At 48.9% G+C, this 25,447-nt stretch overlaps 1 protein-coding gene and 1 long non-coding RNA gene across 2 annotated transcripts in view; one reads left to right on the top strand and one right to left on the bottom strand.

The window, feature by feature from the left end:
* Positions 1 to 2,879: 2,879 nt before the first annotated feature.
* The window catches only part of LOC130153489 (TGF-beta receptor type-2-like), a 33,658-nt gene continuing 11,090 nt past the window's right edge, over positions 2,880 to 25,447 (bottom strand). The window contains exons 2-7 of the mRNA XM_056348356.1: positions 17,095 to 17,245; positions 12,951 to 13,153; positions 9,103 to 9,902; positions 8,847 to 8,988; positions 7,487 to 7,614; positions 2,880 to 3,400 (exon numbers count right to left, since the gene is read on the bottom strand). Of these exons, the coding sequence (XP_056204331.1) occupies positions 3,188 to 3,400; positions 7,487 to 7,614; positions 8,847 to 8,988; positions 9,103 to 9,902; positions 12,951 to 13,153; positions 17,095 to 17,245 (1,637 nt within the window). The 3' untranslated portion in view covers positions 2,880 to 3,187. The remainder of the gene's footprint in view (positions 3,401 to 7,486; positions 7,615 to 8,846; positions 8,989 to 9,102; positions 9,903 to 12,950; positions 13,154 to 17,094; positions 17,246 to 25,447) is intronic.
* Positions 20,087 to 23,590, top strand: LOC130153490 (uncharacterized). Its single transcript, XR_008823407.1, has 3 exons — positions 20,087 to 21,596; positions 22,343 to 22,484; positions 22,822 to 23,590. It is a non-coding gene; the product is annotated as an uncharacterized LOC130153490 (long non-coding RNA).

Here is a 25,447-nt window from a genome sequence, read left to right as displayed (position 1 = left end):
CGTGTACCAAACTGGGGGTGGTAGAGGGACAGAAAATAAATTGACAATGCTGTATATGTTTCATAGTTTTTAGCTGTGTCACATGGCAGTTTTGCTTTGAACAAACAGTAAGGGCTGTGGTGCAAGGACCAGCTTTTAATATTGCAGTGAACAATAGAAAACAGAAAACAAACCTTTATCAACTGAGCCTGCTCCAGGGATCAAACTTGTGCTTATTAAAATACAGACTTATGAGTCGGTCACAGAGCTCTGCTTAAAATTTTGATTTGGGAATTTGTCAAGGTGATGGCTGTAAAACAGACTGAAAAGCTCCCGTGTTGACCGTAAACTCATTTGTGTTCCTTATAATATTATTAGTCAAGTTATTTCTCTTCCACCCTCATCTGGTATGCTTGTGGTTTCACACTATGAAAGCTGTTACTAATTTTGTTGCAGGAAAATAGACCCAATGCTGAAGTAGTAGTCTTTTAAAATACATGAAACTATTTCTTTTAAAGCCTTCCTTTGCTCAGATGATCACAAGAACTGGAATGGCTTCCTAGTGTGGATTTAGTTACAACGCAGATTTCTAGTTACTTCTAGAAACAAAGGGTGTAGTTGAAAACAGTTTGGAAAGAAAAAAAAAATCTAGCCACTGGATATCCAGCTTAAATTGTAAGACATTTATGTAATTCTTCTGCTAGCTGCAAGCACCCTACAGACTGATGGATGTATTTTTAAATCTGACCAGATTTGATTTTCTTGCATAACTGCTGTTGTTTCCATCTTGTACCTTCTGGACCGAAGGGAAGGGCTTACTGCTGCTTCCTTTGTAATGTTTGCTAGAACCGCAGCGTGTTCCAATGGGGAGTATGGCAAAATGTAGGATTTTGACTGACGTTAAGGGCAAAATTCTTAGTGATCTCAGTGGTTTTAGGCTCCCTGAGTTATGAAAGGGTCTTGGAGCATAAGTAAGTGGCTCTTCTCAGAGGGGCTGCGTAGCCTGTGGCTCATGGGAAAGAAAGTGTGGCAAGTCACATGTAACGCAGGCATTCGGGTGTATAATCCTGGAAGCTTGATTCTGGACTCTGTTTTCATGGAAAAAAATGCAATGTGTAGGCATGGTGAGGGGAACAGATTGAGAAGTTTTTCAGCTTATTTACAGAATAAACTGTCAAGCCTAGGGTTAAGTCTTTGTCTCCCCAGGAGAATCTGGGTTTCAGCCATCGGAATCGAAGATGCAGCCCTTCAGTGTCTAGTTCGCACGGGCTGATCCCCCCCTGTCCCAGGCACCTGTGGGAAGAACAGGTCACAGTATCTTTTAAAGCCTCTTGAACTGAACTTGCAAGAACAAGTAAACGTAGTCATCGGTCTCCTGTTTAAACAACTTGGTCCAAAACTTGGTAGGGGAAATTCTACACTGAATATTACGGGAAGGAAAGACTGGACAGCCTCAGGGAGGCGAGTTTGGTGTGTCCTCGTAGTTTTATCTCCATGTCAGAAAAGCTGCCTCATGCTGTCTGTTTCTCCTGGGCATATGTACAGTAGAGCTGTGGTTAATATATTGAGGAAATGCGACTGAAGTCGGGTGGGTGGAAAGGGTGTGTTATGGTGATCTGGGGAGGATGTGCTTCGAGAGAAAAGGGTTAGCTTGAAAAATCCTAAGGTGACAGGAGGTAGCAGCCAGTTGGGGGACTGGTGAGAATGAAAGGTATGGTCACAGTTGCAGGTGGAGACTTATACATGGTAGCTGAAGTGTATTTTTTTTTTTTATTACTTGGTGTAACCTAATTCATTCCCCCTCCATCCTTTGAAGGGTTTAGAGACAGTTTTGTTCTAGACTTAACGTAGGACCTGTGGAAATGGTCCAAAGCAGTGGAAACAACAGTGAGAGAAGAAAAGCTTTGTGTATGAACTGGTACTGTCATAGCTGTGCATTTTAGAAAACTGAAACAGCCCTGCAGATCTGCTTCCCAGCTCCACATCGGGGAGCCTCTGCTATAGAAAGCTCGTGGCTGTTGTACAGTTTTGTCCCTTTGCCTCTCGTAGGGGTCAATCCATGCATCTGCGTGCTGGCAAGCAAAATGCTCCTCTCCATGCTATCCTGAAAGATACACCTCTGTGTAGGTGTCAGGTATGGGCTTGCAGGGCTTAGTAGCAGCTAAGGTTTTTATTACCTTTTGTTCCAAGGGTGGAGGGATTAAGATTTGCACAATGCCAGGATTCAGAGCGAGGTATGACTTACCTTTCCTTAATTGCCTTTCTGCTACAGAGGCAGCCTGGCTTGATCTGGTAGTTACGGGAGTAAAGGACCCGGTTCTATCTGATTGTGTTTCTTCAGATTGAGTAACACCGCAGAGGAGTGCGGAAAAGTTGCAAGAAGAATTAGCCAACATGTTTGTGTTGACAATTACACTTTGGCATGAATCTGTTGGCTAGAGGTGGCTGGAAGCTGGACTGATACAGCAAAAGAGTTGTTTAGATATCCTGTACGGAGACTTCTTAAAGCCAAACAGCAGTCTACACTGACTTTTTTTTTTCTGTTGAAGAAGCTTTATGCACCCACCTGAGCTATCAAGTACACCCATGAATTCCCTGGTGGAAAAAAAGGCGTGTTGGATTTGCAGCAAATCAGACTTTTACTAACTGGATTACTGGGTATCTTTATGTGCTGTTAAGGACTGTCTGATCAATGAGTAGCTGTCTTGGGTGCCAGCATTTCTTCCACTGAGAGTGTGTTACATCTCAAGATGGTTTTTCTGCTGCTACAACATATTTTTTTGTGTGTGGAGGCCATTAAAAAAGGAAAATTGAAGAGTAAATTGTCCTGATCTCTGCAAAACAAGCAGTTAGAGGAGAAACTAGCGATGGCAATATGGAAGGACTTCAAAAGATAGACGTGGAATTCAGGTGCTTATTAATAAAAGATTAACCATTATTTTAAAAAATAATAAAAGGAATGCTTTGCATCATTACACATTTAAAGTACGTACAAAACCAGTTCATATATGATGTTGCACTTTAACCAAAGTTTTGATTCCACAGTTCACTGTATCTGTGGGAGGAAACAGATGTTATAAATAAGTTATGTACTAGATCTTAGTTCCATTTTGAAAACCAGAGCAAGTTTGGTGTTTTTTTTTCCCATGAGCTAAATGCTTCTCACTTATCCTCATGTTCCTTGTGATGAGGCTTTTTGCCTGCTGTGTCACTGCGTATTTCTGCTCCCGTCACTGTCCTGGTGCTCCCCACCTGGAGAAGCTGTTTTGCTGGCCTCGTTGTCAGTGTTGTTGTTGAGGATGTCGTCGCAATCCATCTGTGCCATCAGGTTGAAGCGCTCGGCCACGCAGTGGGCGGTGAGGCGAGCCTCAGGGTCGTGGTCCCAGCACTCTGTGATGGTGTCGCACAGAAAACGCATTCCCTGCAGTCAGAAGGGCTGAATTTAGATCTGAAGCCGGGCAGAAGAGGAGCTAGAAACTGCTCTAATGCAATCACAGTGTTTTACCATACTTCTGACAGCTTCCTGCAGAAATGCTTTTTTTGGCCAAGCTTAAGCACAAGAAGAAACGGCTGTGGTAAGTTGTGGCGAGTGCCAGTGCTGGCACCGTTACTGGCACTGCTTGCGTTAGCGTGGCAGCCTTGGCTCACTTGGGATCTGGTCCCACGCTGCCTGGAAATCTCCCCTGGAAGTCGGTTCACGTTGACTGTGGGACTTAAATAGGGGCTGGAAGGCAACAGGCCCTCCGTCTGCTGTCTCAGCCTTGCCCCTTCGGTTCAGAGCATCCTAAAATCATGAGGGACAGGAGAGGTGCAGGTGGTGACCTGGAGGCTGGCAGCCGAGCCCAGCTCTCTGGGTGTCAAGCCTGCACCCTGGCTGTGACACTTGAGGGGAGGGGAAGGGCAGGGTGGGGGTTCAAAGATAAATTTGCAATTGAACTTCTTAAACCTGACTTCTTGGCTTAGCAGCTTTCTGAAGGGGCGTGCTGTGCCAAATACTCATTGCAGCATGCAGCTGAACTTTGTTTTCTCACCACAAAGTAGTATCTTGGTTTAGGTGGGATTGAGTACTTCCCAGCCTGCTCCTGAACACTTTCAGTTCCTCTCAGTTACTATCATTATTTCTCCCAGTAATACGTGTTTTTCCAATTGTGTGGTGCTCTGAAAAGAGTCCCAATATTTGCAGTTTAGGAACAAAATGGCAGTATTCAGCTGGTAATTTTTCCCACTCTTAAGCTAGTAACACAGCTAGCACCAGAAGCTATGTTGGACCTTCCTTTGCCTATATAATTCCTATCATGTGCTATTGCTTTTTGCATCATTGTCAGCCAAGGTTGCAACACAGTGGAAAAATCATTACGCTAAATAAAGCTTCATGTTTTTCAGTGGGTTTTGTCTATGTCTTAATTTGCGATTAAGAGAACCTGAAAGTCTCATATGGACCAACACAAGCAGAAAATGCAAGTCCTACAGAGACGTACCGTCAGCGTCGCCTGGCCTTCTGCACCTTGCTCTGCGCTGGCTGCTCTCTGCTAAGTTTCGTTGTACTAAATCTTCCACAATGGACACAGATTAGAGGGAACAGGGTTGTGCAGTAAAACTGACAGATGGTGTGTTCCAGTACCTCTTACATCACCCATTTATTACCTTAGTTGAACGGATTTGAGGATAATTGATTAACATGCAAAAATGAGCTAGCTTAGCTGCAGTTTTTAAAATAAGCCTTTTCTCAAACAGAACATGGCTCTGTCATATGGTTTAGTCATTAGATTTTCTGTGCTTGTTTTGCCCTGAAATCATGAGATTTATTTGCAGTTTTCCTTGTAAGTAGCAATGATGTTCTTTTGAATTGGTGCAACTGGAACATCATGTTTTGCTCACGAAACGGACTTTGTTTGGGGTTTATATTTGGTATCTCAGATTTTCCAAGATTCCAAAGGACGTTGAGTTTTACAAGTGTATTTTTAGTGGCAATATTGTCTCAAGCTCCCACTGCTCCTTCCTGTCCTGCACTACCCCTTCAGTTGTGCCAGTACAACAGTCTGTTCGGCTGCTTCATGAAGCAGATCCTGGAATGTACCTGGCCTAAATAACCAGTTGGGTTTTTTTGATATGTGGCGGGGTGTGAGGGGAGGTAGAAGCATGGGCTCAAGGTGTGTTTAATTTATATGGGAAACTTTGGGTATAAGTTTCTTCAGCTGGCTATATTGTGCAGCTTTGCAAACAGCTGCCCTGGAGCTGTTGATGGGCAGCATGCTGGGTGAGTCAGCTCTGTCAGGGGAAATGAATGCTTATATTTATTGAAAATCTGAAATCATGGCCAAGAATGTAGGTCATCACTTGACTGAGAGTGATCCTGATGGCTGAAATGTGGAAGTAGCTTTTGGAGCTCTGTGGTGAACTTATTTTTGGTGATGGGAAGGTCTATGTGTTTTCTATTCAGGTAAGCGATTTGTCACCCTTTCCTGGTGTCACCCAACGCTTCCATCCACAGGAACCTGTTGACCCCTGGAGTGGCACAAACCGGTGGCTTTCTGATGCTTCCCAGCAGATGGTGCTGCCCTATGCCTCATCCTGCAGAGATTGGTTGCAAAATGCCCGGAAAAATCATATTGGATCAGCTAAGATTAGTTGGAGGCAAACTTTCAGGAGCACAACATGGCTTTTCTGTTCCTCTTCCCCAGTGAACATCAGGTGGTCTAATCAAAGTTACTATGTTAGAAGCCTTGCTCTGTTTACATGCTAAACCAACCCAACTACAGTAACGTTATTTCTCGGGGGTGTTTGCAATCACCCTTCCTCAGCTCCTCTCGGTGCATTTCTGGCCAGGCTCTATCAGAGTGTGACTTTTGAGAAGCCAAGCCTCTATATTTTTCCTGTGGTTTCAAAGTTTATCAGAGACCCTGGGAGGTAAACGTCCAACATAAATACTCAAAGGCTTCAAATATGTAGCGGTGCTGATTGAAGCTCCTGTGTTTGCCTTCATCAAGGAAAAAGGCTGGGCAAACTTCACAAGTGGGCTGGCCAACTGATAAACTTAATGGTGGTCCAGCAGAAACCACAGGTTCATTTGATGCTGTTTGCAACCTTGCTTGGTCAGGTCAGTTGTGAGTCTTTGGACAAACATGGTTTTGAGAGGAGGTGTCGTAGGGAACACATGGCCTCCTGAGAATTTTATCTTTCCTTTTGAAAAGCCTGGCTTTACGTGCCATCCAGGTGGAGTGGGAGCAGTAGCAGGGTGTGTTCTGTGGGTGAGCACTGCAAAGCGATGCACTGAATGCTGCAAGGCTCCGTAAGCCAGCAGGCTCAATGTTTCAGCTTGTTTTTCAGATGAACTGAATCGTTGATCAGCAGATGGTGTTTTTCCACAAGATGTGAAATTTAATTAGCACCAGAGTCGGGCAAGATTTGAAAATTACTGTCAGTGTGGCTGTTACCCCTTGTGTCCTCAATGCATGGAAGGAAATACTGGACCTGAGGGAGAGAGGACCCTGTCAAGGCCACAAGGTGCCTGTGTTTCTGGAGCTGGCTGGTCTGGGTGTCCTTGTGGGTGGTTTTAACAGAGCACATCTCACCATTGCTGCAGTGTTCCTATTCTAGAGCACTGGGTTATGCCTTCTGTCCTGAAATCCTTTGCTTTCAGACTTTCTGAGCTGAAGGCTGGTGAAGGGCTTCCCCTTGGCAAGACTTGAGCTGAGCAGGTTCCCTGCTTTCAGCTTCACGTGTGTTTCCTGGTGGTTTCGCTCAAGGGAGATGCTTCCTGTTTTGCTTTCCCTTGTAGAAGTCTTTCTTCTCGCATGCCAAGTCTCAGCCTCCCATATTAGAGTAATATTAGGTAATTTTGACCTTGAAACCTCCACAGCCAAGCAGGCAGAAGACTGCATGCACCTTCCTCCCCTCTGTCCCTGCTGTGAGATGGCTGTGTGCGAGGGACTGCCTGTTCTCAGAGCTAGAGTTTTCTGGATGCCATGGTTAGGGCAGGAGTGGGGTGGATTCAAATGATTTGCTGTTTCATGAGAAGAGGCTGCACTGAAATGCTCTGTTTTGCTGTTATCCTCAAGATAACTTAATTGCATCACTTGGCATTCGTAACGCTTCCTGCTCATGTCTATTGATTTTATTCCCACCAAGGAAATCATAGAATCATTGAGGTTGGAAAAGACCTTTGAGGTCACCAAGTCCAACCGTTAACCCAGGACTGCCAAGTTGTAACATGCCACTAAACCAGGTCCCTAAGCATGGCATCTGTGTGTTTTTTAAACACCTTCAGGGATGGTTATTCCACCATCTCCCTGAGCAGCCTGTTCCAATGCTTCACCACCCTTTCAGGGTCAAATGGGTCTCGTAGGGCCTAACATGGGCTCAGCCAGCCACAATGGAGCTGGAAGTAGCCCAGGAGTTCTGCACATTCTGGCACTGATGACAGCTTTATAATCTTACTTTTTGGGCTGGTTTAGTGAGGGGGGACAATGTGGGTTGCTTTTTTCTGAACCAGCTACTCCCAGCTTACCTGATGCACCAGCCAGCTGCTTGGGATCTCGGGTCGCCCTCTGCCATGCAGCACGATGTCCCTCATGGTGTCCACACAGGGCTGCTCCTGGACTTTTGACCCAAAAGGCAGCTCATAATTCTTTACCTCTGCAAGGAAGCACCAGCAGCATTACAGGATGTTTTGAATGCATTCACTGCTTTGCTTTGCATCGTTCACCGGATGAGAATAGTTTTTTTTTTATTTATTTTTTTTGTAATCAGTCTGCAAAAATAAACTGATCTGGAAACAATTTAGAATCTGAACATAGAATCATAGCCTTGGGTTTTCATATAGAGGTTGTTTTCAGAGACAGGACTGAGGAACCATCTGACCACCTTCCTGAACCCAAGTGATGCACTACAAAGGACACGATCTGTCTTTGTGCGAGACATATTTTGAGCAGGTACGATGTGTTGCACTGGTGAAAGATGGGAGAGGTGACTACAGTACCAGCATTTGGATACCTGCTGCGGGTATGGATTGCATTAGAGGAGAAATGACCCTTCCAGAAGAGCAAACCCATGCTGTGGGAGGCCAAGGAGAAACCCCCTGTTGCAGAGGTGAGAGGCCACCCTGGTTTCTGCCAGCTCCTGCCTGGATGTGAATGCAAGTGAAATACAAGGGGGGGGGGAATGGCATGGGATGTTGGCTTGGGAGCAGAGGATGCACAGGGCATCTGAGTCAGGCGAGGGTCTCCCACCACCGGGTGTGGGGCATGCAGGGCAGCTTTCTTGCCTAAGGTTGAAGCCTCTTGCACCTCCGTGGGCTTGGATTGCAAGTGGGTAGGATAGGGAAGGAACTGGAGAGCTCTAAAAGGGAAGAGGGGAGCAGGCAGAAGGGCAGGTAGCAGCTAACAGCAGTTAATTAAATGTTTTGCTACAAGCAATTTCAGATGCCAGGATGTGGCTCTGGGAAGTGAGGGGGGACGTGGCTGTGTCAGAGACTGGACTTCGCGAGTCCCTGTAAAGTCTGGTGTTGTCTGGGAAAAAAAGTGCTTGTGGCCAGGGAGGGGGAGGCACCTTGGGCTCTTCCTGCTTCGTTTGCTTTGCATTGCCAGTGCCGACTGGGATGAGACTGGGCGCTGACTGGCTTTGAGCAGGGGCTGGGCCAGATGACCCCTGGGGGTCCCATCCTGCTCCTTGGCCACTGAGCCAGCCCCCTTGAGCCGCAGCACACAGGGCAGGCAGCCAAGGGGGAGGTTCTGCTGCCAGCTCTTAGCAGTCCTACAGAGACCCGATCACCCCTGTGCCATCGATGGGGACATGGGAGTGACCCATGTCCCCGTATGGGGAGGAAGGGAGCAAAAAGGTGTGCGGCCACCCTGGTGCGGTGCTCCTACCTCCTACCACTTCACATCTGGAGGCCATTTCCCATAAAACGAGGGCCATGGAGTAGACATCCATCTGCTTGAAAGACTCCAGGTCTTCCAGGTTCACCCTGGACTCCAGGACCTCTGGGGCCATGTACCTGGCGGTGCCCACCTGCCCACAAAGAGGAGAGAGGCATTAGCGGGGTGTGCGAGGACTCTGGCCATGAGGCGACCAGGGTGGCTCGCAAAGGCTCCCCTTCGGGAAGGGCTGGCGGGTCATACTTGCCTGCCCGCTGTTGGCAAAGTCATCTACTGTCAGGGAAGGGTCGAGGCGTATGGCGATGCCGAAGTCGCAGAGCACGCACTCCTGCTCGTTCTTCACCAGGACGTTCGTGCTTTTGATGTCCCGGTGGGCGATGGGGATTTTCGGCCTGCCACAGGCAGTGTAGTCGCTGTGGAGGTGGGCCACCCCGCTCACCAGGGAGCCCGCCATCTTCTGCAGGTCCATCCAGCTCAGGACGTGGTGGGACAAGTAGTCCTTGAGGTTGCCCCGGCTGTGGTAGGCAGTGATGAGCCAGTACTCCCGGCGTGGCCCTGTGCCCCGGTCCTCGGCAGTGAGGAACCGCAGGACGCTGTCATGCTTGAGGCTGGTGTCGGTGAAAATCTGGCTCTCGTTCTTCCAGGAGGAGTACTCCTCACAGGGGAAGATCTTCACAGCCACCGTCTCGTACTGCCCCGAGCGGCTGTGGCTCAGCTTGGCCCTCCACACCTCCGCGAACTGCCCTTTGCCCACCATCTCGTCCAGCTCAATGGGGAGCAGCTCGGCGGGGCGGCTGGTGGGGCCGGCACAGGCCGGGCTCTCGTCCATCAGCACGGACAACTTCTCCTCCCGCTCAGCAGACCTCCCCTGCTCTGGCAGCGCCGGGGGCTGTCCCGCTTTCCCACCCCACGCCTTGGCTCTCTTGCGCTGCTTCTGCGTGCGGCAGAGGTAAAATGTCACCGTGATCATCACCGCCACCAGCAGCGGGGGCAGGAGGCTGATGGCGGCCACCGGGATCACCTCCTTGCTCTGCAGCATGGAGTAGCCTGCAGGGAGGAAAGCAAAGGCGAGGGCGCTGCCGCCGTGGGTCTGCGATAGCTCGTTTTCATCACGCAGAGGAGGAAAATACGTGAAGCCGTTAGTGAAGTGCAGCCCTTCGTGGGGCTGCAAGGCATGCTGTGCACAAAGCCCATCCCCACAACAAACCCAGGCGTAGGTAGTTAAGGGGGCTGCTCGGTTTAGGTCTCAGATTTAGCTCCATTTATCAGGTGAGGGTTCAGGGTGCTGGGCTGGGTGGTGCGGCATGTGAGACGTTGCCACCAAAACGGCTCGGCTGCCCTTCGGTGGCTCCCAAGCACTGCTTGCGCTTGCAGTGCGGGGAGCTGGGGTGGAAATAGCAGTGATAAAGCCAGGGCAAGGCTCAAACGGAGTGAATCTCTGGCAGGGGTTGGGGCTGGGGCTTTGCTGGGCCCCTGCGGTGCAGGGAGAGCCAGGAGGGATGCTGGCAGGGGCAGACATCCTGCAGGATCACCAGGCCCTGGGGAGAGCTGGGATGCTCTGCATGATAATTAGCGTAAAGGAGCATCATTTCAGAGCTGTCTGCCAGCGTTGGCATCTCCTTCGTCACTGCATTACAATGCCAACGCCTGTCAACTGACCAGGCATGGCTGCTTTTGTTTTATTTCTTTTAAACCCCTGTCAGCCTTCAGATCATTGGGGAGGGGGGGACGAGGCACACAAAAAGCCATAACCCTCACACAACATATAATTGTCTGATCCTTTGATGTTTGCGATTCCTGGAATAAACATGCTGACTTCAGTAGAGATATTCAAGTAAAATCTTACTCAGAGGTTTTTCTGCCAAGTATAATAACCCAGGGGAAGAGGGATAAGAATCATTCCATAAGCAAAACTCTCGCTGCTTGACCTCAGTGTGTGCAGATCATAATTCAGGTTCTGGAAAAACAGAGCATTTAGCTATTTTCCTTGGCAAATTTCAAAAAAATGTGCTGCAGCTAATTTCTGCAAGGCTGTGAAAGCGTTTCTAAAATAGGCATCAGGTTCAAACCACAAGATCAACCTAAACTGATATAAATCAATAACTAACTCAGGAATATGTTTATTTTGGAAAGCATTAGGCCTGGATATCACCTACTGCTTTAATGGATTTACCCGATGCTTAAGGTCCCATCTTTGAAACTCTGAAGAAAGAAGATATTTTTAAGGGAGTTGCGTGCACGAGTCCTGAAAAAGGGGACGTTAAAGCAACTTCAGCAAATTCCTTCATGAGGATGCCCCTTCCCCACACAAGCCCGTTGATACGGAGGGGTTGCAGCACAGCCTAAACCCCTTCTGTGGAGAGCAAAATGTAGCTGCTCTGGCCATAACCGCAGGTCTGTAAACCCCCACCTTGCTGAGCACGGCTGCCTGGGTCTTTCCCTCTCTGCTGAGGGGAGATGGACCTCCAGGGCCAGGCTCAGCCAGCGCAGGGGTTGTGAGGACTCTGCGTGCTCGGCCCTACCCAGCATCTTCCTGAGGTGTCCGCTAGGCTCCTGCTCGCATGGCTTTAGGAAATGGTGCCACTGTGTGTTCGTTGGGGTGGTCTCTGAGCTCTGAAGGGGTCCCCTGCAGCCCCGGTGCTAGGGCAGTGCCACACAGCAGCCCAGACCTGAAGGCAGGGCTTAAGAAATCAAGAAATGGGAAAAAACCTGCCTGCCTCAGCTGCTGGAGAAGTGCTCGTCTGTATTAGACTTTTCTCTGCTCAGCAGTTGTCCGTACCGTTGAGGATAACTGTAAGTTAATACTTAAAATGCAAACAATCCCTTAAAGCAGAAGTAAAGGATGTAAAGAGTGGGGTCTCTGGGTGTGGGGCTTGCCAAGCTGGCCCCACAAACCAAATCGGAGAGGAGACCACTGCTGAAGGGCTGCACTGCCCTGGCACTGAGTTTCAGCACTTTAGGTGCTGGCTGGCAGGAGGAGGCCGTTTGTGGAAGCCTTCGGTGGGGGTGGCATTTCCAATGAGCCAGTTGTCATTTCTGTGTGAAATTACATATCCCAGCACCAGCTTTGGGATTTGACTATCTCTCCCTAGAAGTGTGCGTACCTGTTATGTTTGGCTCAGGAAGCAGGAAAGAACTGCCAAATTCAGCATCGTTTGCCTTCATTAAGAGTGGCTTGTTTGTTCCGAGAATTTGCATTTTATGTGATTTTTTTTTTTTTTTCTTTTTTCCTCGTGTTGCGGGAGAAGCTATGCCGCTGACTTGCAGGTTCTGGTTAGGCTCATTTTCAGCATCTTGTTCTCTAATTATGGAAAATTGAAGGGGTTTCACTTTGCTTTTGTTACGGGTCACATTCTTGATGGGCACTTGGATAAACCTGGTCCATTTGGATTTAGGGAGGTCTGGACAAGCCTCCAAAGGCTCGGCATCTAGCTGGAAGCATTTCCAAAGTATATGACCCCCCAAGGTACAGAAATGAGCTGCCTCTTAGTTTTCCCTCCTGTGGATTTACAGCCATCTGCAGAAGCGTCTACAGGCCTGCCAAGCCATGCTCACGTGTGTGCGCGGCACTGGGGTGGCTCTGGATGTCCCTGCCCAAGAGAAATCCCCAGGAGCACAGCAGGGGAGGCACCGCCGTGTGCTGAGCCCCGTGCCCAGCACCAGCATCTCTCTGGCTTGCAGGCTGTGGTGGATGCCAGCGGTTCCCGTGGGTGTGCCGGGGAAGGATTTACTCCGATGCGATTTATTTAAAGCTTTCAGAGCATTGACTCACACTGGGTTACATCAGCTTTTGGGTTCCCTGGTTGACTTGCCCTACGCTGAAGGGCACAACCTACCAAGAGATGAGTGGATTTTCCATCCGTGTTTCCAGACCAAGGCTGGAGGCATTGATGGGGGAGATGGTTTAGCCACAGACAAAATACCGGGCTAGATAGCGGGGTACAAATTTTACGTAGCTTTTATATAGGGAGGTCAAACAAAATGCTGAAAGAGCTCCTCCTGGCATCGCGTCTCCTACTCTACTGGAAATACAAATGATTTGTCTTTAGCTTCGGGTCCTTCTCCCCCATAAATAGCACTAACAAAAGTACTCACCGTTGGTGTGGTTTTCAAAGATCAGTTTATCGTTGCACTCCTGCTCGTCCACGCAGCCGCAGATGTAGATGATGCCGTCCTCGCTGGGCTGGTGGGTCATGATGCAGCGTGACGTGTTGTAGTTGGGGACCATGAGGTTTTCGATGGGGCGGTGGGGATTGTGGCACAGCGTGCTGATCCTGATGCTCTCATTGTCCTGTCTCCTGCATGCGCCAAATGAACCGACACAGCGTTAGCCCAGCGGCTCAGCCTTTGTGTCACCTGTGTGTCATCTTAAACCTGGTTTTAAGATCATTTATTTTAAGCCATTTAGGGAGCAACTTGTTTGCAGCAGCTCTGGTGTAATTCTAATTACGTGTGCTTTGGAGGGGCTTTGTTAACGCCCTTTGTCTCTTCCAAATGGTGAAATGTGTAGCACATGCCAGTAGTAGGATGTGAGCCAGAGACTGACTGTTTCCAATAGATAATTATCAGCTCTAATCACGCCTTGGATCAGATAGTGCCAACCCTAAGGCTAAATGCCCTGCATGCGATTTGGGGCAAAATTCTTCTTTTACTAACACCAGCTGCTAGGCCAGCAGGTTTTGGGGCTGTATGGTCCTAAGGAAACCCTCCAAAACAAGGGTGCCACCTTGTATGTCACCTCTGCTGCAATACAAGTCATAACATCTCTGCCTCAGCAGGAGCTGGGGTCTCTGCTGCCCAGATTTCACCTGTGCAGGGGAGAGAGAAGGGATGTAGACGCTGAAACACCCGCTCGCTAGTGACGCTTGGCTTGTGCTTCCCTCCCACTCCTCTCCACCCATTCGTGCAGGTGGAGCCCGTTGGTGCCACCTCATCCCCTGGGCTCTCTCTGGGCTAATTGCTGGTCACACCCTGTCCTTGCAGGACCATTTGCTCCTGCCTCCGGCGACCTGCGGCAGTACAGCCCTTCAGTCACTGGTTGGGGCTATTTCTAGAAACAGCTTGACCTTTGGAGCTGCCAAATTATAACGTGAAGGCGATACAACTCCCTGACCGTGGGGCTGTGCCTGCGTTTATACCATGGCTTCAGACACCGAGCAATTGCAAATGGAATCTGCTGTGTCGGCTGCTGATGTTCCAGTCCTCAGCAGGTCTGGGGCAGAGGAGCTCTGGGGCTTGGCCCAATCAGGGATGCAATGGCAAGTAAGTCAGAGCTCCTCCTTATTTTCATTCAGATAATTAAGATGGAGGTAAAAGTGTAATTTCTTGGCATTCCTAGGGAATTTGGTCTGAAAAGAAAGGATGGACCTGCTTTTTTTTTTCCTTTTTTTTTTTTTTTTTAAAACGCTACGTGTTTTTCAGCTTTGTCTAACGCCCCTTGCATCAGAGATGGTCATAACATCAGCTGGGGAAGACAGAGACATTCCTCCCACCAGCTGAGAGATGGGAGCTGGGCTGGTGAAGACTTCCCAAGAGATTTTTCCCTTTCTGGAGTGAAGATGCAAAATAGTCCAGTGCCCGTGTTACATTTAACTGCGCGCAAGCCTTCAGCGAGCACAGGGAGAACAGGTCTCACTTACAAAATGTTTCATTTATAAAACTCCAGTTATGCACTGAAATGTGGCTCGTAGCACCAGGTTTAGCTCCATAGTGCTAATGTCCATAGAGCTTTTTTAACCATCAGTGCTCAGCAGCTGGGTTAGGTCCTCACATGCCACATTTTTTGCTCAGCAGCACCTTGACTGGGCTCCCGTGAAAGCCGTGGAAAAGTGCCACATGTAGAGCAAAAGGATGGGTTTAGCTCTGGTTGTCACCCAACCCCTTAAGCACAGGGCTCTTGTTTTGTTGGAAAACTCCAGTTCTTGTAATGGATTCAGGCAGCGTTGGCTCAGCACAAGGAGGCTTTGGCTAGAGGGTCCCAGTGCTGGGAGCTCCCTTCTTCTGGTGCATGGTGGAATCATCCTTGTTGGACCCTTGTTGTCTTCGTCTCCACCCGCTGTTTACCAAGCTGGGTGAGGGAAGTGGTTTGTGGAGCAAATGGTGGACATCCTTAAAAACTGGGGTGCTCAGGCAGATTTAGGAATGACCAAGCATGAACTGGGTTATGTCCAGTTATGGGGCAGGTGGTGGCAGCTGAAAGGAGCTGGAGCTTGGAGATGGGATTAGGAGGAAGCTGTTGGTGTTGTGATGGAGCCTCTCATCCTTGGAAAGCCAGAGTGGAGCTAACACAGGCTGCTGGCATGGTATGTGAGACATGCTGGGCAGATCGGGGCTGGACGGCTCCCAACCGGGGAAACGCGATCCAGGATGCAGCCCTTCTCCTATAGGGAGGATCAGCCAGTGGGTAATTAAGACCTAATTAAGAACTAAGAGCGGAGTGCCAGGGTTTGACCCTTGTTTCTGGAGCCTTCCTTGGAGGAGTCAGGATAAGCCAGCACTGGCCAGGTTTGCGGGGCAGCCCTGGGGCAAGGATGAGTGATGGGGAATGACTGGCCCTGCATGGGCCATGGGGAGGCTGGTGAGCATTGCAGCTACTCCTGGGAGTGTTGGAAGGACATTACAACCATTGCAACTTTGCCAGAGACGGCCTCTGCTTCCAGGTCTAGTGGTGTGAAGTGGGAGGGCGATGGTATGGAGAGATTTCACAATGCCTTTGAGGTCAGCTGGGAAGTCAGACATAAAAGCAGGGGGAAGAACCCAAATTTGTCTTCCTCTCCCTGGTGAAGTCCCCTGGTTTCAGCGCTCCCCCCGTTTTCTTGGGTTTCCCAGAAATTTGTCAGAGGCGCTTCCAGCTGAAGAGTCCTAGGAGGGTGCAATCCCTCCCCTGTGGGCTGCCCAGACAGGGCACACTGGAGGATGCGAGCACGTTGGTCATGAGCATGGGGCCAAAGCTGCTGCTGTGACCCATACCCATGCAGGACAAGTTCGGATGATCCAAATATGCTTCTGCAAATGAGCAACGGGCAGCAAGGCTGCCTTGCAGGTGAGCCCTGTCTGTCTGCAGGGATCTTAACCTCAGGGTGGATCTTAGGATGGGGTGGGAAATGCTGGGGGGAGGCTGCCGAGCCAACAGGTTATTTGTGACCCCCACAGCTGTCTCGCCCCATCCAATACATGATGTAGCCCCATCTGGTGCTGTGGGATTACTTTCCTGGCATGGGGATTTATGCTGCAGGGGACTTGCTTTTTCCTGTACGAGTAGGCTGTCCGAGGGAAAACCCAGCAAGATGCTGGACTGCCTAACCAGGGATTTAAGGTGGCTTCTCCATGTGTGTGTAGGAGAACTTGGAGCAGGGGGTGGATTTTGTTTGTTTGTTTGAGTTTCTTGTTGGTTTTGTGTGTTGATTTTTTTTATTTTTTTTTTTTAACATCCATAATGCAACAATTATGTTGAGGCAAACTCCTACCGAAAGGGGGGCGTACAGTATTCACGCTAATTAGCAGTTTGAGATAAAGCCTAGTGATAAGTGCTTGGCTGGCTTTCACTTTGGCAGCCAAATTAAAAGGGAAAGAGGAAGAAAATCACTTTGGGCAGACCCAAAATGGATGTTTTTTCAGTTTTGCTCATGGGGACCAAAAATCTGGGGGAGGCACTCTTCCGAGCCAAGCTTAGCCTGAAATGTGAGATTGTGCTTCCCTTCCAGGCACCTCCCACAGAAGCAGAAAAAGGCTTTTCCCAGGGGATAGGGAGGAGGTGGGTTAAACCCCAGTTTGGTACCAGCTCAGACATCCGTGTGCTGGATGGGGGCAGACCTTGTCTGTACCCCTCCACGTGAACCAGGGTTTCACCAGCCTGATACAGGAGGACATCATTGGTTTGGGGGTCAGGGCTGCTGGTTTTGCCCTTGGGTTCAGCTTGTAAAGCTAAATTCAGGGGTTTATGGTGGTTTAGACATCCCACAGCAAACTTGCCACACTCTGCGTCAGGCACTTAAATGCTAAATTTAGTTAGAAAATAAACTGGTGCTAATTATAGGGAAGACCAAATAATTTTTTTTTACTGCGAATTGTAGTTTTAATTGTAATGGAGTCAAAGAGAAAGGAAGAGAAAGTCCCAAATTATTTTAATGGGCAGTAATTCAAGTGCAGGTGTACATGTACATGTGTGTTGCCATGAGCTGCCGCCCCATGAGCTCCTTTTTCCCCCTTGTCCCCCCTTGATGGAGGAATTGCCCCTTACCATATGGCCACGCAGATCTCGTAGGGGTCCTCACAGTAGGAGTTGAGGTTGCAGTTGCTGTAGCACACCTTCTCCTCACAGGCCGGCGGCGTGGAGTCGCACCACTTGCACAGGTTGGTCTTAAGGCTGCGGCGAGCACCAGCACTGCAAGCTGCAGGGGCAGAGGGGCGGTGGAGAATGAGCACAATTTTCAGCAATTTGTACCGCCAGTACATAAGGAGCCTGAATTGACCCTATTTCTCCATGCATTTTTTCATAGCTCTCATTTTGCTCCTTTACTCAGTCAAACGTGTTTTCAATTATGCCAAAGCCTAGAGGAGATGGAGAGATGCTGGCAGTGTGGAGTCTCGTCCAGCAGGACCTGCCCTTTGCAGAGCCAGGCTTTCCCTCTGTGTTTCCTGTACTGTTTATCATCAAGGGGAAGGTTATTTCTTCCTCTACAACCTAGGCTCAAATTGGTGTATCCCCTCATCTTCAGTGCATGCAGTGCCCAAAAAGGGACATCTCCAGGTCTCTGCATGCCTTAAAACTTTACTTATTCCCCTCCTCTCCTGCTGCCTCCTTGTCTCCCCTCTGCCCATTCAACAAGCCCAAGCCCCGAAATGTGTTCACCACCGGCTCCCCAAGCATCTGTGTTTCCAGCAATAAATGATGGGCTGAGAATTCCCGAACTCTGGGGCAACAGGAGCTGGTCCCTCAGGGATCTGTTGCCTGCTGTGCCCTGGCCCAGCTGTCCTGCCCCTGGAGGGCTGGATCTGGCTGCAGTGGCAGGAATAACTGCTGCCTCTGCGGAACTGCTCTGTGTGTTATCACACAGGCATAAAATTTTCTCTATTTTTGTACAAAGGGTGAATGAACTATGCTTGGTTAAGGGATAAATCCCAGCTAAATTTAAGCTTCCTGTTTTAAGGCTGTTAAATGTCCTTTTTTTTTTTTTTTTTTTTCCCCCAAAGAAGCCACTGAGTGGCTTATGTAGAAATATATATTTATAAATTTTTACTTAAATACACTGCAGAGTGTTCAGGTAGCAATCTGCTAAGTTTTTTGAAGGTTTGGGCCATCCACGCTTCTCCAGCTGCCGCTTCCCCGAGCCACCTAGCAGAGCTGGGTGCTCTCAGCCCCTGTGAAAAGGGCAGTCGTGGTTTGCTGTGCTGCAACAGTCGTCACAGGGGTTTTCCATCACGTGCTATTAGTGTGAACCAGAAACAAATTGCAAAATCCCTGACTGTGGCTTGCAAAGCCTCAGCCCCTGCAGGCAAGGCTACAGGAGTATGCCCACGGGCGTCCCTGGATCTGTGGGCAACCTGCAGGACCTCCTGCATTCTTGGTGGTCACATCTGTGACCTGCCCATGGCCAACAGCTAAGCCTACAGTCCCTTTTTAATGCATATACTGTGCCGGTAGCAAAAAGAAATTTTTAACTTCTCTGCTTTCCAAATCCAGGGTGCACACCCGGCTCTGACAGCATCTCACGTGCCTGCTCCGCTTCCCTGGCCGGCCCGGACCCCCCTCCACGTGACGGCTGTAAAAGAGCTGCTGGAAGGCTCCTGCGCAGAAATAAACTGTTTACAAGCTCCTGTGGCCTCATACGTTGGGCCAGGGTTAATGACAGAGGGGAAACCTGGCTGCAGAAGAAAAGCCTCTTGCATCTGAAGGCTGGAAGGTGAAAATTTTGGTTTAAATGACCCATGCGAAGCTTAGAACGTGGCTCAGCAGGGATCGTATCATGCAAGGCAGCAGGGGAGCTGGGAGCAGAGCGGGTGAGGATGCTGCCCACAACCTCTTGCTCAGTATCCCACCCACAGGCTGCTCTGGCCCAGCCGAGGCGCACAGGGATTTTGGGGGTGACCTCAACAGACCCAACAGCCTGCATCCATCCAAGGGTTAGCTGCCACAATCACAACTTCAGCTGCATTTGAAGCACCTGCAGCTGCTGTGAGCTACCCTTGCCTCCCTGCCTCACTCTGCTGGGGCAAGACTAGCAGGATCTCAGGCAAAACTTCTCTCAAGGATGAGAGACTTGGAGGTGCATCAGAAAATGAAACCCAGCACTTGCATGGGGCTCTCAGTCTACAGCAACGGCCACCACGCTCTACAAACCCTGCAGGTGTTATCACATGAGAACAGAGAATTTAAGGTAAATTAGCTTCTGCCCCCAAAACTCAGCCCTACTACGCCCAGGGCTGTGCTCTGGTGGTGTTGCTGCCATATTTCTTCTTTCACCCCCGTCAGCTTAACCCTCCATGCCCCAGCTCATGCTGTGCTGGCAGCATGCTAGTGCAGGACCGTGGGCTCAGCACCATCATCCCAGAGATATCTGGGGGCCCTGCAGAGGAAAAGCAAATGGACAAATCCAATCTGTAGATGTCGCTGATGTAGAAGAGCGATGAGGTTTGTTATTTATGCATTTATACCCACCAGGTATATTATTTACTTATTTATATCAAGGGTTTGCTTGAGGTCTCAGAGCAAAACGTCAGCCCTGGCAGTTTTGTACTGGTGTGTATGATGGGGATCTTGACTTGGCAACTGTTTGCACTGTGGAGCGGAGAAGCCACGGCAGATGAAAGAGTTAAATATGGAAACAAGATCCAGAAATATAGTGGTAACTGGACAAAATTCTTTGGAGACAAATTGTTCTAAACTAGCTCAGGCTGCAATTCTGTTATCTGCTCTGCAAGAAAGGTCAGAGCAAGAATATCTCTTTTCCCCCTCCCTCCTCCTTCTCCTAGGAAGCTAAAAAGAAGAGCACAAAGACCACTGTAAGTTTCTTTAGGACTTTGTGTCCTTGAACCATTAGCTTGTAGGTACAATTTAACTGCCACATCACTCATCGTGGCCCTGATTAGACCCAGATGAACACTTTCAATATTAATAGTTGGATGATTTAATAAAGCTGCACGAGCAGTAAAAGTAACAATACACTTCCATAAAGGGGTTCCAGATGTTGCCAAGGCAAATGCTAAACATCAAAATACAAACTTCAAAAAAAAAAAAAAAAGCCAAAAAAAAAAAAAAAAAAAGCTGGATAAGCAAAACTTGGAACAAACTATAAACTAATTAAATGTGGGTTGAGTTTTCCAAAAATAAATTGAAGCCATAAGGATGTGATGTGAGCCAATAAATAGTACAGTTAGTCAAAGTTACTGTGGAGCGACGGAAAGATGGTTTGAAGTCACCGATAGGTGGGCTCTCCGTGAGCTTGGCTTCCTATCAGTAGGAAGGCTTGTTCTCTCGTGCACCAGAGTGGGATCAAGTCTTCTGGTATCTATAACTGGGACCTCAGAGAGGTTACTAAGAGAATATGAGAGGATTTTCAAGTAGAGGAATAAAGGAAAAAATTACTCCAAATGTGCCTGAGTCTCTCCTGCAAGAGCAGCAGGGGTAATACCACCAACCAAGGACACCGGGATATTTTTTCATGTGTGTTGGGGCAGCCCTCCAGCCTCATTACCCACAGGGCATCCACGCTCTCTACTTGGCCACCTGCAAGGCCCGCTGAAGCACCATTGCCACAGTCAATAACCCATCCTCTTCCCCCTTAAGACAGTCACCTAAAACAGCGCTCTCAAAGAATTTCATACCAGTCCTATCACCGCAGTCACAGAAGCACTCAGCACCCAACAGATGAGCTTTTTGCTCGCCTGCCAGGTGCTCAGCTGCCAACGGTGGCTGCAGCTGCAGAAACCCCGTGGAATAAATAGGGCGCTTATTAGCTCGTCTCTACCAGTGCAGCCCCAGAGAGCAGGTAGGGCATCCACCACCTAACTCCAACTTCAGCTTGCGGCACGCTGCAGTCCCTCAGGAGGGTGCATCCCTAAGGAGCAAGCCAGGGGTGCACAGATGTGGAGGCACGGTGCATTTGTTACAGGGAAGGAGAAAGCGCTTCACAGCCAAAGTGGTGGCACGTGCAAGCAATGCATTTTTGCTGCAGGGCAGAATGAGCAGTTTTAGTTCTCCAATATTCTCTCTGCAATGCTGTTTTGTGACAACTAAACACCAGATGGGCTTCAGGAAAGGTGCTTGGTGTGAGATGCTAAGGCACTTCAGCCCCTCAGCACTCCTCCAAAGGTGGAAGGGGACCTCTGCCACATAAGAGATTATAAGACCTTTTTATAATCTCCATTATAAGACCTTCAGATTCTGCTCCATCTTTCAGTAGCAAATTGCCCTTAAATTGTCTTTATTTTTCAAGGACAAAGAAAAATTGATCATTTTTAGGTCATAAATGCTCTACAGTGAAGTCTACTTGCTCTTTTCTGTGTATCTCTAAGCACCCAGGGATGGGGCTGATGCTAACTTAGCAGTTGTGGAGGGCTTCCCAGCTCGGTGTGACTGCAGCGGTGCCAGGAGCATTCTGCATCATCTTTTCCACATGGGATGGTCAACCTGTAATCCTCAGGCTCTGCACGCAGAGAGACTCTAATCAGCACACTTTGGTGCGGGATTGGGGACCACCTCTGTCCTAGCCCTGCAGCCACATCACTCCTGGAAACCTCCAGGTAGGTGCCCTGGTGGAAACCAAGACTGTGCTGAGGCCTGCTGTCCCACCTGGCTGAGCCCGGCCTCGGTGGCGAGTCCTTCATCCCCTGCCTGGTTTAGGGTTAGGCTTTGCCTTGGGCTTTCATCCATGGCTAATGACATGACTGCACAATAACAGAGCCTCTCATAAAATTATTATGAGAACAAACAAATTCCCTCCCTATTATATACAGTACTTGTTTTTAAGATTAAAACAACCACAGGGCTGATGGGCTCTGCTCTCTTGCTGACCCGTGTGAGAACACCAGGACCTTGGTGTTCTCCATCAGCAGGTTATTCCTGAGCTGCCGCCTCCACAAAGCAACCACTAGTGCCACGGATGGGCTATGTCAGGGTAATTCCTACGTCCCTGATTTCCAGGAGATCCTACGCGGGGTCAGAAGCCCCCACTGCAATTGTCCAGCATGAACTGTATAACAGAGATCCCAGATTTCCTGCAGTCAGCTCCAGTTTGAGCTAGATCCAATCTGTCGGAAAGCACCTGATCTCACTGCAGCACCCTGCAGTGCTGCAGGATCCCCCCAGAACTAGACCTCAGGATATCGTACTTTGATTTCAGATGCAGTTTGGCTTCCTGCAGCACAGTTCTGTTCTCCAGGAGTCGGATCTGGTGCTACTTTCAGCTGCTGAACCAAAAAGGTTTTTAGCGTCGGGCTGCTCTTCTCCACCTATGCGTTTTACAAACACTGTATCTTCATCTTCATAGGAGAGGGAGAGCAGACCAAATGGAGATGAAAAAACTTATTACGCCATTTTTCGCCCCTGCAAGGCACAAGCCCCTGGCTCCCCCAGGAAACCCAGGAGTGCTCAGGCTGCATTTGGTTCAGAGGACCAGGATCTGCCCTCAGGTATGTGGTCCCACATCGTCCTGCATAATAAATACTGTACTTGGCAGAGTACAGTATGGAGTGAGGAATGAGCCAGTAATGTTTCCTGGTGAATAAAAAAGGACTGATTTTGATTGCCTTAGACATCAGTGCTTCCCAGTGCCAGAAAGACATGCAGTATACATTTCTGCTGTACTTGGACCTTCTTCAAACAGGCTGGTAACTGACTTATTCCACCACTTATTTTTCCTTTGTGAAAATATCCCTTTAAATTAAGTGTTTAGCAAATACTGCTTAGTCCCATTACAAAGTAAATTGGGTATGGATCGTACCAGCAGATTTCTCCAATCTCTTTCAGATGCTTAAATTACATCATGATCTAACTTCACCCCGGGGAGAGAAGAGCTCTGCAGAATACTGTCCGTCCTTCTGCTTTGGTAATCTCCAGTATTTCTCGGGTACCTTTCGCCAGTTATCTGCCTGTCAGTGCCATGACTGCTCACGGGGCATTGGGACCTTTCCTACAGACGTACCCCGAGGTCGTGCCCCAGCAATGCTGGCTCTGTCCTGGTGAGCTGCAGGGCCAGGGGCCAGCGAGGTGGTGCCCAGCACTCTGGGGAGGATTTGGCCAGACTGGTTTCTCTTTGATTTCAGTCAGTTGATGTCTGTGCCTGCAGGCAAGGACAGGGAGAGTGTGCCCAACCCCATGCTCCTCCATCTGCCCTTGGACCTGCTCGTCTCCTCTGTCCACTGTCACAGCCCATCTTGCTCCTGCCCAAGGCACTGAAATCACACAACGCCAGGGATCCTTCTCTTCCACCTGCAGAAAGACACTTCCCCTTCAGGACATCTCAAGTTTTCTCCCCCAGATTTCACTTTCCGTGCCCCAAAGCTGCTCCTGCTGGGACAACCCATGCTCCATCCTTCTGGGTCCCTGTCTGTGTCGCAGAGGTCGGGGTGCTGGTGCTGGGTCTGGCCAGTGCCCGCCGCTGGGGTGGGCTGGCAGGGACGCCTGCGACGGGAGGACTGCACAGGCAATTATCTGCCATATTGTGCTCTCGCTTGTGTTTAAAAACAACAACAGCTCAACTGACTCATAGATCCTACGGCCTCTGAGTCATTTTTTATTTCTGGATTTCACTGCTCTGCCCTTTGCAATGAAGGGAGTTACATGCGCGCGCACACACAGACACATCAAGTTCACATTTGTTTTTCCCCTATAAAAACAAAACGATTTCCATACCGTTAATGAAATAGAAATGATTTGACTTTGCATACCCTGCCTTTTATTTTCCATTGTATAAACTCTCCAGATTAAATAATGACGGTTGTAAAGTAAACCTCTTTTTCTTCCCCCCCCCCCCCGGCTCCCCCCGCTTCCCTTTCCAGGCAGCCTCTTTTCGAAACAGCAATAGGGAGTCACTTACAGGCTTGGCTTGCGCTAAGCCTGTAGTAATTAACCCCTTCATCCCTAGCTTTTCCTCTGTTGGTATTTAACCACAGCGTGGGTGAAGGCGACAGTAGGTCTCCCTGGGACTAGAAGCAAAGTGGGGGAGCAGAGCAGGCAGGGAAAGGAGGAGAAGAGCTGGGCTGTGCAAAGCAGTGGCGTGTGCTCGGTGCGGTGCACCCGTGGGTTGGACAGCTTTCCTGGGAGAGCTGCAGCACAGCACTGCACAGCCGGAGGTACCTGCCATCTCCCTGCACACACACCCTGTGGTTTTGGGTGGAAGTCAGCACCGCTGTGTTGTGTTTAGCCTGGCAGCCCTGTCCTGGGTTGTCTCCCTTCCTTCTCCCTGCCTGGGGACCACCAGCACTGACATCTCAGCAAAATGTCCTCTCCTCTCCACACGCCACTGTGGAAATCATCTGTGGTAAATAATTTAGTCGCTAAATCTTGCTCTTTCTGTTTACAGGGCCGTTATGATTTTATGAAGTACTCAGAGGAAAATTAACAGGGTGAAGTAATCCCTTACACAAGCAGCAGATACAGCTGGAGCTGGGTGCACGGGCACGTGCCTGCCTTGCCCTGTGGGACTGGGTGAGCTGCTCCCATCACGGTCATGTGAGCTCCGCTTTTCGATATACCCTTACCATTAACACAAGGTCTGCAATCTGTCTATCTTCAAGGCTTTTAAAGATGCTACAAGCATTTTTCCTAATCACATCTATGATACAGCGGCTCAACCCTGCATCCCCCCAGCAGTGGTTCAGATGCTTTGCCAGTGCCTGGCCCGGGCGGGTTAGTGGCACTGGCTGAGACACTGTTACTCTTCCCAGACTGGGTGATGTGTTTTATATTATTTCTCTTGGATTTATTAAGCATTATGTAACTGGCTAACCAATCCCGCATGCGATGCAATCGCGGCTGATTTCATGTCAGTGGAAAGTAAACAAAAAAAAAAAATGGTCTGAAGTGGCTGAACTGAAATTCATTTCCACATGCAAAGCAATTCCTGAAGGATCTTCTCCATCTCCACGCAGCTACTTTGCATCCAAGCTCTCATGCAACCCATTAGAAAAGAGTTATGGAAAAATTGCATGTTGAACATGACAGGGTGTTACAAGCAAATGCTCTCCGTTTACTCCCCTGCATGAAATTATTAAGATAAAGTTTATTTTACTTAATTATTTTTAAGCTTTAATCTTTTTAGATTTCTGCTGCTCCTTGAAACATGTTATGCTTGCATATCATTTTCTCTTTTAGCTGGAGAACTCTTTCAAATGTGAAAATTACTCGCCAAAGGAAGTTTGGCATTAAACTCTGAAAACTAAAGCAAGCCAGCCCTGCAGTCTTGAGGTCCTGAAGCCCAGCAGAACCCAACCCAACATGATGGGGAGGATGTTCCATCTCTGCTCAGCTTTGGAATGACTGTAAGTGCCAGGTGATGTAAAAACTATACCCCCATTAGACTCTGAACTCAAGCTCTTTCAGGAGCACTCTTCTGGTGTTATGGACATCATCCTTCCTATTAACATCAGTTTGC

The sequence above is a fragment of the Falco biarmicus genome, chromosome 8 (assembly GCF_023638135.1).
Source record: "Falco biarmicus isolate bFalBia1 chromosome 8, bFalBia1.pri, whole genome shotgun sequence".
Taxonomy (NCBI): domain Eukaryota; kingdom Metazoa; phylum Chordata; class Aves; order Falconiformes; family Falconidae; genus Falco; species Falco biarmicus.
The sequence above is the reverse complement of the archived record's forward strand: the minus strand, read 5'-3'. Positions and strand labels throughout refer to the sequence as shown.